At 36.7% G+C, this 13,664-nt stretch overlaps 1 protein-coding gene across 2 annotated transcripts in view; it reads right to left on the bottom strand.

Moving 5' to 3' along the window:
- Window positions 1-517: 517 nt before the first annotated feature.
- The window catches only part of TAF4B (TATA-box binding protein associated factor 4b), a 165,245-nt gene continuing 152,098 nt past the window's right edge, over window positions 518-13,664 (bottom strand). Inside the window, exon 15 of one of the 2 annotated variants that reach the window (XM_024236117.3) lies at window positions 518-2,376. In XM_024236117.3, coding sequence (XP_024091885.3) covers window positions 2,209-2,376 — 168 coding nt within the window. In that variant the 3' untranslated portion in view covers window positions 518-2,208. The remainder of the gene's footprint in view (window positions 2,377-13,664) is intronic. The other variant, XM_054537749.2, reaches the window with a different exon arrangement.

Here is a 13,664-nt window from a genome sequence, read left to right as displayed (position 1 = left end):
AAGAAACGGAAATATAGATTCTTATGAACCTATATTTGCAATATTGCAAATATATTGCAAAAAACATTTGCAATACCGTGTGAGCCAAGGAGAATGTATTTGTAGATGAAATCTACTCCAAGCCCACCATTTTGCAAACTGCACAGAAGAATATCTTGGATACACTTATTTTTTCTTTCTTGTGTAAGATATATTTCACAAGACAAAGTTTAAAAATGAATATTAAAAATAAATTTTGAAAAATACCTTAATTAAAAAACCGTGATAGGCAAGAAAAGCTTTTGTAATGAGTATGCTTAGCTTTCTTTGTGAATCAAATAGCATGCAAATTTACAACTATTTCAAAGAAAGTGATACAACAACTTGGATCTGAAGTGACTTTCTGGAACCAAAATGCCCATACTCCAAAGTAACTCACAATCCGAGCTAGGAAAAATTCACAGCCCAGCAATTTGAGCATATCAGGGGCTAACTACTAAGGACAATGGTTTTCAAAGTCAGTGACTGAGCAAAGTTATTCTTATAATAAAATAATTATTTTAATGAAGTATTTGAAATAATTTTAAACATCTGATCAGTAAGATTATACACAAATGAGTAGGCTGCACTTTACAAAAAATAAAGGTAAGCATTTAAATATACAAAAACAACTTTGGATAAAGATCTCTTCTTAAAGTACTCCTTTAACATACACATAATTTATAGCATTTTACATAACTTGCTGAAACAAAAAAAAGTGGCCAAGTTAAAATTTACTATACTGTAGAATATGGCCATAAGAGTCCCAATGGGAAGAACAGGATGAAGAATAACATACGTGAGGTGGGTTTTTTTTTCCTCCAAATTCTTATAAGTATAGCATTTCCCATTTTTGAAATACCTTCTTGGAGGATTCAATCATTTTTTTCTGTATGTGATTCTAACTACAGTGATTATTTTTCACCAGCTGTATTCCACACATGTGGATTTTTTTTTTTTTTTTTTTTTTTTAAAGAGGGTTTGCTTTGTCCGTCAGATTCTTCCTCAGGTGAACACATATAACTTGCTTCTCATATTTAGAGCTCATATCCCCAAGAGTGAGATATTGACAGTACCTTTTAAGTACAGAATCCAACATAAAGTCCTATTGTTAAAAATTTCTCATCATCAACTAGGATTTTTTAAATGTGCCAACACACTTAAAAATTAGGATAACTAAAAGATATTATGACAGAAGGAACTATAAAAACTATCCTTCTTGGGATTTAAAACAATACAAAACAAAAAATAACATTTTCCTTTTGAAATACTCTAATTTGAAAACATCTGGTACATTCTCCTTTCTGGTTGTGCTGTGATTTTTTTTTGCCCATCAACAAAACATGTACCAGTTGTTTTGGAGTTCCGATTCTACCTCTTCCCCTCTTGGGCGTATGAAGCACATTTCCTGTTTTATGATACCATTTTCACATTCCCCTCAACAGTTTGAAAGCAACGCCCTAACGTTCCTTCTAATACTTTGCACCTTTTCCATTTGTTCAACAAGATATATCAGTAGATTCAATTTTAAGGTTCCCTGACAAGGATGTCCCCTCACTTGGTACCAGAAACGGCATATGGTGATATGCAGCAGAGAATTAGCAACCCCAGGCACAATCTATCCCCATTTGTCTTGTTTTGACAACACTGGAACTCAGCCAACCAAAGTCACCACAGGCCCTACTCTGTGGCCTGTCATGTACAGGTTACTGTCATAGTTAGCTAAGCAACTTCTGATTCCAGCCCAGAAAACCTACCACTTTGGGACAGGTTCAACATAGAATGAAATAGTCATTCTTGTATTTTCTTATGCCTCTTCCTTTCTCCTGCATCTCAATGCATACTGTATTAGGAAAGGACACCTCACCTGCTACAATTTGGCAAATGAGGCAGGTAGTAACAAACAGGGCCTTAACTTGCTTTAATTTAATGCACAGATGGGCAGATGCCTAATTCTGTGCAAAGTGTATTTCATAACTGATTTTCAGAAGACAAAGATGAATCTGAGTCTGTAAGAGCCCCATGAGATGGATAGGTAAGAGTTAATAAAGTTTCTAACTGTAAACAAAACAATGCTCTTTCATGTTGGTGATTATTTTCCAGAAATTGAAACTTCAGGACAGTGCAACAATGCTCTTTGTGTCTTCTTTGGCAGTTAATAGCAAGGATCTGGATGGAAGAGTGGAGTGGTCACTTCAGAAGGGCCAGGTATAGAGCTCGAGAATACTTCATCTCCCGTTCCTGTTCCATACAAAATATCAAGTCCCTGAGGCAGATTCTCGTGATTCTTGGACGATGCAACTGTTTGGTGGCTGTCAGGCTGGATGTCCCAGAAGCAAGAAGGTTGTCTTTTAAGCCCTAAAAATAATAAAAGGAAAAGCAATTTGAAATAAAAATCTTGCATAAAGGGAAAGCTGGTCAATTCTAGCATGTAAGAGCCCACTACCCTCTGGTCACTGGGTTAGGTACTGGAGATAATGTAATGATGAAGACCTAACCCTGTCCTCCAGCAGCCAGTCTCAAATGGCCATTAAACCTATCACCTGACCTCATTCATTCTTTCCTGCTTACCTGCAGCATGGCAATAGCCTCTGAACTGGTTTCTCCATTTCCAAGCTCTACTTTGCTCCATTCTTTCCAGTGCATTGCAGGCCAGACTTTCCCTCTTTAAAGGTCTTACACAAATCTTTTGAGAGTGAAAGATGTGTTTATCACTTCGATTGTGGTGATGATTTTAAAGCTGTATGCATACATAAAAATCCATCAAATGTATACTTTAAATGTATGCAATCTTTTGTATGTCAATAATAAAAATTAACAATGAAGGCCTTTCATGGTTCAGATCCCACCAGGCCACGGTTCCAAAATCTTCAATGGTTCCCATTGCTCAGAGCAGCTTCTTGAGAACCACGCTGAGCACTTTCCATATATTATCTCTTTTCTATCATACAAAATTGCAGCCAGTTATATAAGTGCTGCCCCCATTTATCAAATGAGGAAACTTAGCTGAGATAGGTTAAGCAATCTGTTCAAGGTCACACAGCAAAGTTGAGCTGTGACTCAGTTTCTAATTTGATCTAAAGTAAGTGCTCTGGTTGGGCACAGTAGCTCACGTCTGTAATCCCAGCACTTTGGGAGGTCAAGGTGGGTGGATCACCTGAGGTCAGGAGTTTGAGACCAGCCTGGCCAATATGGTGAAACCCCGTCTCTACTAAAAATAAAAAAATTAGCTGGGTGTGGTGGCGCATGCCTGTAATCCCAGCTACTAGGGAGGCTGAGGCAGGAGAACTGAACCCGGGAGGCGGAGGTTGCAGTGAGCTGAGATCACGCCACTGCATTCCTGCCTGGGCAACAGAGCAAGACTCTGTTTCAAAAAAATGAAAATAATAAAAATAAAAATAAAAATAAAGTAAGCGCTCTTAACCACTGTGCTATATTATCCACCATATCACCTATAAACCCATCACTCTGGCTTCCTTCGCTCTAGCCTCACTTCCCATTACTCCTTTACAAGACATCTTAACTGCAGCCACATGGCTCCTCTGCCAATAGGCAGAGATTAGCAAAGAGGCCATTCTAGGCCAATCTACTCATCTTTTAAGACCCATTTCAAATGGGTCTACCTGTCCTTCATCCAAGGAGATCTCACTGTGGCAATTACCTTACGTTGTATTATAGTAATTTGTATATGCTCCCACCACCACTACATACCCACTAGACCATAAGCTTTCTGAGGACAAGGACTATGGTTTCTGTCTCCTCTAGGGCTTAGCAGAGTTCACAGAACAACACAGGTTATCCGCAATATTTTCTAAACTGAATGTACTGGTTTAAAACAGAACAACATGAATTCTAAATGTCATTTTAAAATGACAAAAACACAACACTCCTGTAATTAAGACAGTTTTCCGAATATGTTTACCAATATGAATTACCAATATGTCTACATACTATTACTTTTAATTGGAAGAAAAGAAAAACACGGAAATCTCAAAAGATAATTTTGTAAAAATGAAATCCTTTAATTCTTTTTACCTTTGTTTCAAAACAAAATCCTTTGTTTCAAAAAACGTCTCAACAGGATTGGCATCTCTTTTATCCACCCAAAAGACATACATAAGGAAAGATAACATACGAAGAAAATCTGGTTCTGTTACTGTCCTTTTATAACAATTAAATTTTAATTACTCCTTCCACCTTTTTGGGTTTCTTGTTTTGTTTTGACGGAGGGGAAGGAAATCCCTTAAGGTCTCCAAAACACCATGTCAAACTTAATCAGTCAACCTTAATTCCATGCATGTTCACAGCATGACTTAGGGGTACTTTATCTGATGGACAAATAAAAGTTCTTTAAGAGATACTACCCAGTTTTTGAGGGACATGATATCACAGTCATATTTTTATACTCATTAAGTTAAACTTGTTCATAAGTATCCATGGAAAAAATTTTGGGAAGTCCACATTCTAAAAGAGGGAAAATAATTGATCTCAGCTGCACAATTGTTTGGCTACTTATCCCAGAGCCCATCTACAATATAGAGCCAGTCTCTCGCCACTTCTGCAGGGTTCTTGGTAATGAATGCAATTTGTACAAGTGTAAGCCTCTGGAACTTCAGCTAAGCCTGGCAGTGAAGCACTAGCATGTCACTCTGCTAGCATCAACACTCAGAGATGGTGTAACTCAGATGTAATTTTAACTACTGTAAATTATCACCATCAAAATATCTTCATAAGATTTTTGCGGAATGGGACCAAAAGCTCAGTTTTGTTTGGAAAATTGAATAAAAAGTACATATTAAGAAGAAAGTTACTAAAACATGTAATTGGCAGTGAGTGGCAATTTTGTTGTTTACAGGAGTAACCCGTTTAAAACTACAATATATTTAGGCCAAGGCAAGCAAATCACTTGAGGTCAGGAGTTCGAGACCAGCCTGGCTAACATGGTGAAACCCCATCTCTAACAAAAAAAAAATTAAAAATGAGCCGGGTATGGTGGTGTGTGTCTGTAAGCTCACTTACTCGGGAGACTGAGGTGGAAGAACTGCTTGAACCGGGGAGGCAGAGGTTGAAGTGAGCCAAGATCACGCCACTGCACTCCAGCCTGGGTGACAGTGAGACTCTGTCTTAACAAAAAACAACTACAATACATTTAACTAGAGGCAATTTCTTTAGCCATAAATTAGTATATTATGCTAAAACTGTATCTACATGTTTATAAATCTTCTAAGAGTTTTCCTAAAATCAGTACTTTGGTGTTTTATATGAAATTTTAAAATAACTGGCTAGACAGACACAATGTCTTGGCAATTCCACATCTATGTAAATACCCAGAAATATGCCATGGGTTCATCAAAAGATATGTATAAGGATGACTACTATTCACAAGAGCCCTAAGCTAGAAACAATCCGAGTGAGTACATTAAGAGTACAATAAATTGTGGAATAGTCATACCATGGAATGATACACAGCAATAATGACTGGGTAACATGAAAGAGTATCACAAAAATGTTCAATGAAAGGAACCAGACACAAAGGAATTCATACTGTATGATTCAATTTCTACCAAGTCCCAAAACAGGCAAAGCTAAAAAAAAGTCAGGAGAGTGAGTTCCCATGGGGGAGATGAGAAGTGATTAGAAAGAGAGTGAAGTTTTCTGGAGTTCTGGTGATGTTTCCTTCTTGATCTAACTACTGCCTACATGAATGTGTTCATGCTGTGAAAACTGTGGTGAGCTTATGACTTGTGTACTTTCTATATTGATGCTATATTTCAATAAAAAAATTAAATTGCTACCCCCAAAACCTTGCCTCAGGAGGAAATTAACATGGAAGCAAAGAGAGGGGGGAAAGGAAAGACAATAAGGCAAAATTGTCAAACAGAAAAAAAAAAATAAAGAGACCTAATCATCTGAGTAAGGAACAAAAGGGTCACAGTTCATGTTTGTCATGTGACAAGCCTGAAGGATTCAGGAAAAAGAACCATATTACAGCTGCCAGCACAGAGTTGAAAAGAAGGTCATTCCAACAGGATGCAGCAGAGGGCCTGAGGCAATGTTATAAATGAAAAAAACCCCAAGGGACATTCAGTAACCCAACAGAAATACCTTTCATAATTCACAACTTCACGAAGGTGATAGCATTCTCTTCCCCCAAATAGCAGCTAACTTAGAACGTCAATCTTTCTTGAATCTGAATACAAAATATATAGCATTTTTATTCCTAAGCTTATGATTTGGCAAAGTCCACAATTGTAACTTGTCAATCACAATGACCTGGCCAGAATAACCAGCTACTCTCAGTTATCCACAGTCGAGGGGGTAGAGAGTGCACAGATAACTTACAGCCATAAAAACCAAACCTGCTTTTTCACCATCAGTTTTAATTTTCCTCTGCCTCACCAAGTCCTTTCCCCAGAGTTGACTAGGACTGATTTCTGGTCGCATTAGAAATCACAAAGAATACTAATGTAGTTAAGGGCCCAGAGTTTGTAAGAAGGAAAAAAAAAACAACGCTGTTTATTCTTCTCACTGTTAGTGTACTGTCCATTTCGGAAATAGAAGGTTTTCCCATGTAACTTTCTACATGAGGATATTCCTTAATCTGGATTCTTCGCCTGGATGAAAATGAAAGATGAAACGAACAATTCATCTCCCAGGTGCACAAAAGAAGCCGACTCAAACCTAAATGTTAACATCTTCTAAAATTGCCAGATCAATTATGTTAGCCTTCATAATTATTACTCATTAAATGTTACCCAGCCCACTAACAACTTATCTCACCTAATTTGTTTTTTTATACCACTAAGTTTCTTGTTTTTATAATGAAACTTTTGAGGAACTCTATTGCTCTAACAAGAAAAAATGGAAAATCATCAGTTACCAATTTTAGATAAATAACACCATTTTAATAATGATACTAAATAACTAAAAATAACTAGTAATCCAATTTTTATCCCTTCAACTTAATAGAGCAGTGTTATGAAATAAAACCTTTAACGGTTTTTCTACTTCTTTTTCCACATTTCCTTAAATTAGATGACTGCTCTATTAAGTCAGAAGCAGAAAGGACATCTTTATGAACCCAGTGGCTTCAGGAATCCTGTTGTTTGCAGTGACTCCATATGGGCCTCTCCTCCCAAGAGCCACCATCCACGGTAATGTAGCTTCATCCTAGTCCATGTTCTGATTCCATTCAAAATTATCTGGGTTACTGGGTACCTACTATGGGCAAGAACTGTGCTAGGCGGCATAAGATATACAGAACTGAACGGTGGCAAACACTCGTTGTCTCCTCCATAGGCAATCTCAAATTACTTAATTTCTCTGTGCCTCAGTTTCCCAATCTGCAAAATAGGGATAGTAATACTAATTATCTCATATGGCTGGTTTGAAGATTAAATGAGAATGACATACGCTCTATAAATGTTGGCCCTATTCTCATAATGAATTCCCTAGTCAGTAGGAATGCACTGAAGGTTTACAAACAGGAAACAGTGTAATTCTAGCTCCAGACCTTTTTTCCCATTCCATAGTTAAAAATAGTTAAAACTTTTCTTACCTAGGTCCTATTCTCTCAAGTCTTCACTAAATCACTGGTTACCGAATTCAAGAGAAATAATTTGTGCTGCCATACTTACCTTGTCCCTCTCAGTGAAATTTCTGAATTTTAAGGGAGCCCTGAATGCCTAAAGCTCCAAAGTAGACTGATGGGCATTTCAGACATGTGACAGGTAGACAGTAAGTTTTTCTTACACCCCTCAAATTAAATAGTGGAGGAGCCTGCTGCTGTACAGAATCAACTAAGCTTATCAATATTGTCTCTAGAAACTAAAAGTCAATCTCTTTCATTCAATTCTCTGAATCTTATGACTAATAAAAGCAAAATTTGTGTCCCTGAATCTGAATAGTTAACCAAACACAAAAACTGAGAATTTCTTAATAGAGGAATCAAGAGGCAAAGATTCATGACATTCTCAGATTCTACCTGATTTATACTAAGTCCCAACCTCATGCCACCATGGCAGCTCTTAAGGGATGGCTCAAGTCTTTTCAGCTTTAAGGAGGAAACAAGGTCCAAACGTGAGAAATAGGGAGTAGAATGAAGACCTGGCTCCAGAAAAAAAAAAAAAATGAACATCTTCTAAGTCTCAGAAACAAAAATAAATAAATGTGCCCTGGATACCTGACCCAGTGTAACAAGAACACTGAAAATCTATATTCACAATACCCAAGCTTCTAGGCCTTAAAGGGGAACACGGGACAGAAAAATACTGAGCTTCAAAATTGACTGCCCTCTGCTGGTCAACAAGCAGAACTTCTGAAGCAACAGATCTCTCATCTTTATCACCTTCATTTTATTCCTTTCTAGTTATTTCAGAATACAGACAACACTGCATGTTAACTTCTGCCCCATTTTATCACTCCTAAATGTCTATGTTTCAATAGTACTTTACAGAAGAAAACACTGATGTGACATGGAATCACTGGCTTCAAATTACAATTCTAGCTCTGTAATTATGAGCTCTATAAAGATAATATACTGCCTGTCATAGCTAATGATCAACCCCATCTTTATCTCCAACAGAACGCTCTCTCATTTTCCGGATGCCACTGTTCAATTTCTTAATGATTTCCAATTGAATGTATTATAAGTATCCCAAATTCTACATGTTTCAAAAATTCCTTCCCTTCCTCCTCTTCTTTATTTCAAGGAATGCCTAAGCCAGAAAACTGGATGTCATCCTCAACTCTTTCTCTATAGTCCATCTGCCACTTATCTATTCTACCCCCTTAATAGTTTCTAAGCCATCTACTTTTACATTTTCACTTCCATTATCTTCTGTCTAGATTACTTCAACAGCCTTCTAAGAAACCTCCCTATTTCCAGTGTTAATATTGCTTACACTGCAGTGAGAATGATCTTTCAAAAATAAATAATCTGACAGTACTGTTTTCTTGCTTGAAATGCTCCAGTGGCTAAGATTTTCCTACAAGAACCAAGTCTAAACATCTAAGCATGACATATATGGCCATCCATGACCACACCAAAGTTTCTCTCCCTAGTCTCATCTCTCATTCCTGTCTCAAACTATTGATTATGAACAAAATATTTTTCCTCTTTGATACAGACAATTAATTGCACATAGCATTCTCTCTTCACTGAACTCCACTGATCCTATCCTTATTGTCACATCATCTAAGTTCTTTAGGATTCAGCTAGGATATCATGTCTCCCCAGTGCCTACAAACACAAACTTAGCCCAGGTCTAGCCTAGGTGCAACTCCTATGCACTTTAGTAGTACTTTTTATTTCCCTCTACCATCATACGTCTTCAGTGCAATGTAATTATCTCTTTAACTTATCACTTACTAGAATAAAAAGATTTTGTGCCTGTGAATACTTTACAGTGTTTGGCATTTAGGTGATATCATTTGTAGGAGAACCATGTGTTTGGAGTCACCCAATAACATCACTTATATGAATAAACAGTGAAAATAAACCACGCTATGAGCTTTGGACCTTCTAATTCAAGATCCTGCTGTCATTCTTAGCTTTAAGCCAAACCAATCTGGGGTGAAAGGTGGGGTATGTAAAGTCCTTTGATGGTTTATTCACAACTATTACCGAGCCCTCTAACATCTTAGCTCACCTACTCATCCCACCAAACTGCCACTAGATGGAATTTGTTCAAAAGACTATTTTCTGCCATTTTCTCCAAACATTAAGAAAGTGCTTCAGCCCACCAAGGAATTCGACACACAAGAACAGCAAAAAGCCAAATAAACAGTGAATTCTGAAAGGCAGTAAACTGATTACTTCCTATGGCCAAGCTGACAACCTCATGTCAAGACTTTCCTACTTATACTATGGTTATTTTCTTCAAATTTTTACTAAGACACTTGCAAAGACCTCTGAAAACTCACATAAACTATGCCCAGAGATCGGTTTTACCTATTATTTTCTTAAAATTTCTTCAAAGGACTGCTAAACATTTTTCTTTAAGAATTTGCTTTGATTTTTCCTTGGAGAATTGTGAATATATGTAAGAGCTACAATATAATAAGGGTTGCTGTGCCTCAAAACTAAAGGTGAATTTATCAATATCTTTAAATGTATTAATAGTAGTTTTGTTTAAAACTCTAGTAATTCTAGAGTTGGTGAGTTGCATACAGGCTGATAGAAAAATAACTCTAGAATGAATTATGAATTTATAGAAAAAAAGAAAAACCATTAGAAATTAGAAACATTAAAAAACCATTTTTATTTTCATAAATTCTTTAAAAGATATATGACCATTAATAACAACATACCAGGGAGGTTAGAACATACGTAGCAGTAAAGTAGGTGACAACAATAGCACAAAGGATGGAAGGGTGTGTATAATCAACTATTTGGTTTGGATTTATTTATTTATTTATTTATTTATTTAGAGGCGGAGTTTCGCTCATTGCCCAGGCTGGAGTGCAACGGCGCAATCTCGGCTTACCGCAACCTCTGCCTCCCAGGTTCAAGTGATTCCCCTGCCTCAGCCTCCCGAGTAGCTGGGATTACAAGGACCTGCCACCAAGCCTGGCTAACTTTTGTAGTTTTAGTAGAGACGGGGTTTCTCCATGTTGGTCAGGCTGGTCTCGAACTCCTGACCTCAGATGATCCGCCTGCCTTGGCCTCCCAAAGTGCTGGGATTACAGGCATGAGCCACCATGCCCAGCCAAATTACTTGGTTTTAAAAGACTCTTCCATTTTGTGTGAAGTGGTATTAATTCAAAGCCAAGTGTAGTCAGTTAAGGATGCACATTGTACCTCTGAACAGAGTCACAGCAACCATTAAAAAAAATAAAAGGGCCAGACACAGTGGCTCACGCCTGTTACCCCAGCACTTTGGGAGGCCGAGGCAGGCAGGTCCCTTGAGCCCAGGAGTTCAAGATCAGCCTGGGCAACATGGTGAACCCCTACCTCTACTAAAAATGCTAAAATTAGCCAGGCGTGGTGGTGTGTGCCTGTGGTCCCAGTTATTCCAGAGGCTGAGGTGGGAGGATCGCTTGAACCTGGGAGGTCGAGGCTGTAATGAGCAATGATTGTGCCACTGCACTCCAGCCTGGGCTACAGAGCAAGACTCTGTCTCAAAAGATAAGTAAGTATATAAATAAGACTATTAACTAAAAAGGAAACAGACAGCGTAGCATAGAATACTAAAATAGTGCTTGATTAACTGAAAAGATGGCAGAAAAGGAGAAAAAAACTGGGAAAATTAAAAATGAACAGCAAGATGATGGACTTAAATCCAGTCATAGCAGTATTTACATTAACTATTGAACCAAACACTCCGAATGAATTTTCATTCTGGTAAAAAAAAATCAAAACTCAATAATATGTTATTTATAAGAGACCTGCTTTAAATAAAGACACAGATAAGGTGGAAGTAAACCAAAGAAGAAAAGATAAACTATGTAAATACTAAGGGTGAGAAAGCTGACATGGCTATAATAGTATCAAGCAAAGCACTAAAATAAAACTTTTAAAAAAACAAAGCAGACTTCAAGACAAGGAATATTACTAGAAAGGAAGATCAATTCGCAAGCACAAAAGGAGGCAATTCACGAGAAAGACATTCAGTATTCATCAAGATAAACCATGCAAGCCCAAGTCGTAGTAAACTTAAAGGACTAAAATCAGGCTATGTTCTCTGACCACAATGAAAACACCAAACATTTGGAAATTAAACAACATACTTCTAAATAATCTGTAGGTCAAAAAAGATACCAGGATGTAAGTTAGGAAATATCTTCAAAGTTGATAATAAAAACACAACATATCTAAATTTGTAGGGTTGAGGCTAAAGTAGAAAATGTAGAAAAGAAATGTGTAAGGTCTATTACAGGCTTCCACCTTAAGAGGCTGGAAAAAGAACTCAATATAAATAGAAGAAAGGAAAATAATAGAAATAATAGGAGTGGAAATCAATACAATAGGAAACAGACAAATTTTTTGAAAAAATTAAAGCTGTAAGTTAGTATTTGGAAAGGATTAATAAAATTTGTAAACCCTTACCTAGACTGATCAGGAAAAAGGGAAAAAACACAAATTATCAATATCAGAAATGAAAGAAAGGATAACATCACTACAGACATTAAAAGGAGACATGGTTAATCATTTCAAGTAAACAATTCCAGCAACTTAGATGAGTGTAAAAATTATTTGAAAAACACAATTTTCAAAAGCTGATACCAAAAGAAAGAAAATCCAATATTGAGTTTTCCCAGCCTAGAAAATTCCTGGTCCAGATGGCTTCACTGATAAATTCTATCACACATTTAAAGAGAAAGTAACTCCATTTCTACATAAACTTTTTCAAACAAAAATGGCAGGAAGAAGGGATACTTCCCAGCACATTGTATGAGCACGATTCAAAGCAAGCTAACAAAGATATTACAACCAAAGAAAATTACAGATCAATATTATTCATGAACATAGATGCAAAAATCCTCAACAGACTAAATGAATAGCAAAATTGAATCTAGTAACATGTAAAATCAATTGTATATTATGACCAAGTGGGATTTATCCCAGGATTAAAAGGTTAGTTAAAATTTTTTGAGTGCGGTGGCTCAGGCCTGTAATCCCAGCACTTTGGGAGGCTGAGGTGGGTGGATCACCTGAGGTCAGGAGTTCAAGACCAGCCTGGCCAACATGGTGAAATCCCATCTCTACTAAAAATACAAAAATTAGCTGGGTGTGGTAGTGCATGCCTGTAATCCCAGCTACTCGGGAAGCTGAAGCATGAGAATTGCTTGAACCTGGGAGGCGGAGGTTGCAGTGAGCTGAGATCGCGCCACTGCACTCCAGCCTGGGTGACAAGAGTGAAACTCCATCTCCAAAAAAAAAAAAAAAAAAAAAAAAAAGTTAGTTAAAATTAAAATATCAATGTAAGAGAATAAATTGAAAGAAAGAGAAAACTAAGATAATTTAAATTTAATTTAAAACCCAAATTAAGAGAATAAGAGAAAACTCATATGAAAATTAAATAATCAAATAAATTTGTATAAGCCTTGACAATATTCAATACCCACTACAGTAAAAGCTTTCAGTCAGCTAGGAAGAAAAGAAATTTCCTCTATGTAAAACCTATAGCTAATGTCATATTGAGAGTAAAATACTGGATGCTTTCCCTCTAAGATCAGGAATAAAGGCATGGATGTCTGCTCTCACCACTTCTATTAAACATAGTAATGGGGATGTTAGCCAGTGCTCTAAGGCAAGAAAAGAAAATAAAAAGCATAAAGATTGGAAAGGAAGAAGTACTCTTATTTTTATTTGTGGCCAGCATGATTTGCTTAGCAAATCCTAAGACATTTATTCCAAAAAACCTCTAGAACAATTAAGTGAATTTAGTAGAATGGAGGATACAAGATCTATGTCAAAATCAACTTTACTTTTATATGTTAGCAACAAACAATTGGAAAGTATATAATTTTAAAATACTACTTTCAATAGCATCAAAAAATTATACTTATGTATAAATGGATAAAAGATGTCAAAGACTTGTACATGGAAAACTAAAACATTGAGATAAAGATGACAGAAGTAAATGGAACAATACTGGAAGCCTCAATATTGCTAAGATGTAAATTCTCTGCAAATTGATCTA

This window comes from Pongo abelii, chromosome 17, assembly GCF_028885655.2.
Source record: "Pongo abelii isolate AG06213 chromosome 17, NHGRI_mPonAbe1-v2.0_pri, whole genome shotgun sequence".
Lineage (NCBI taxonomy): Eukaryota > Metazoa > Chordata > Mammalia > Primates > Hominidae > Pongo > Pongo abelii.
Note: the sequence above shows the minus strand (reverse complement) of the source record. Positions and strands in the feature narration are given on the sequence as shown.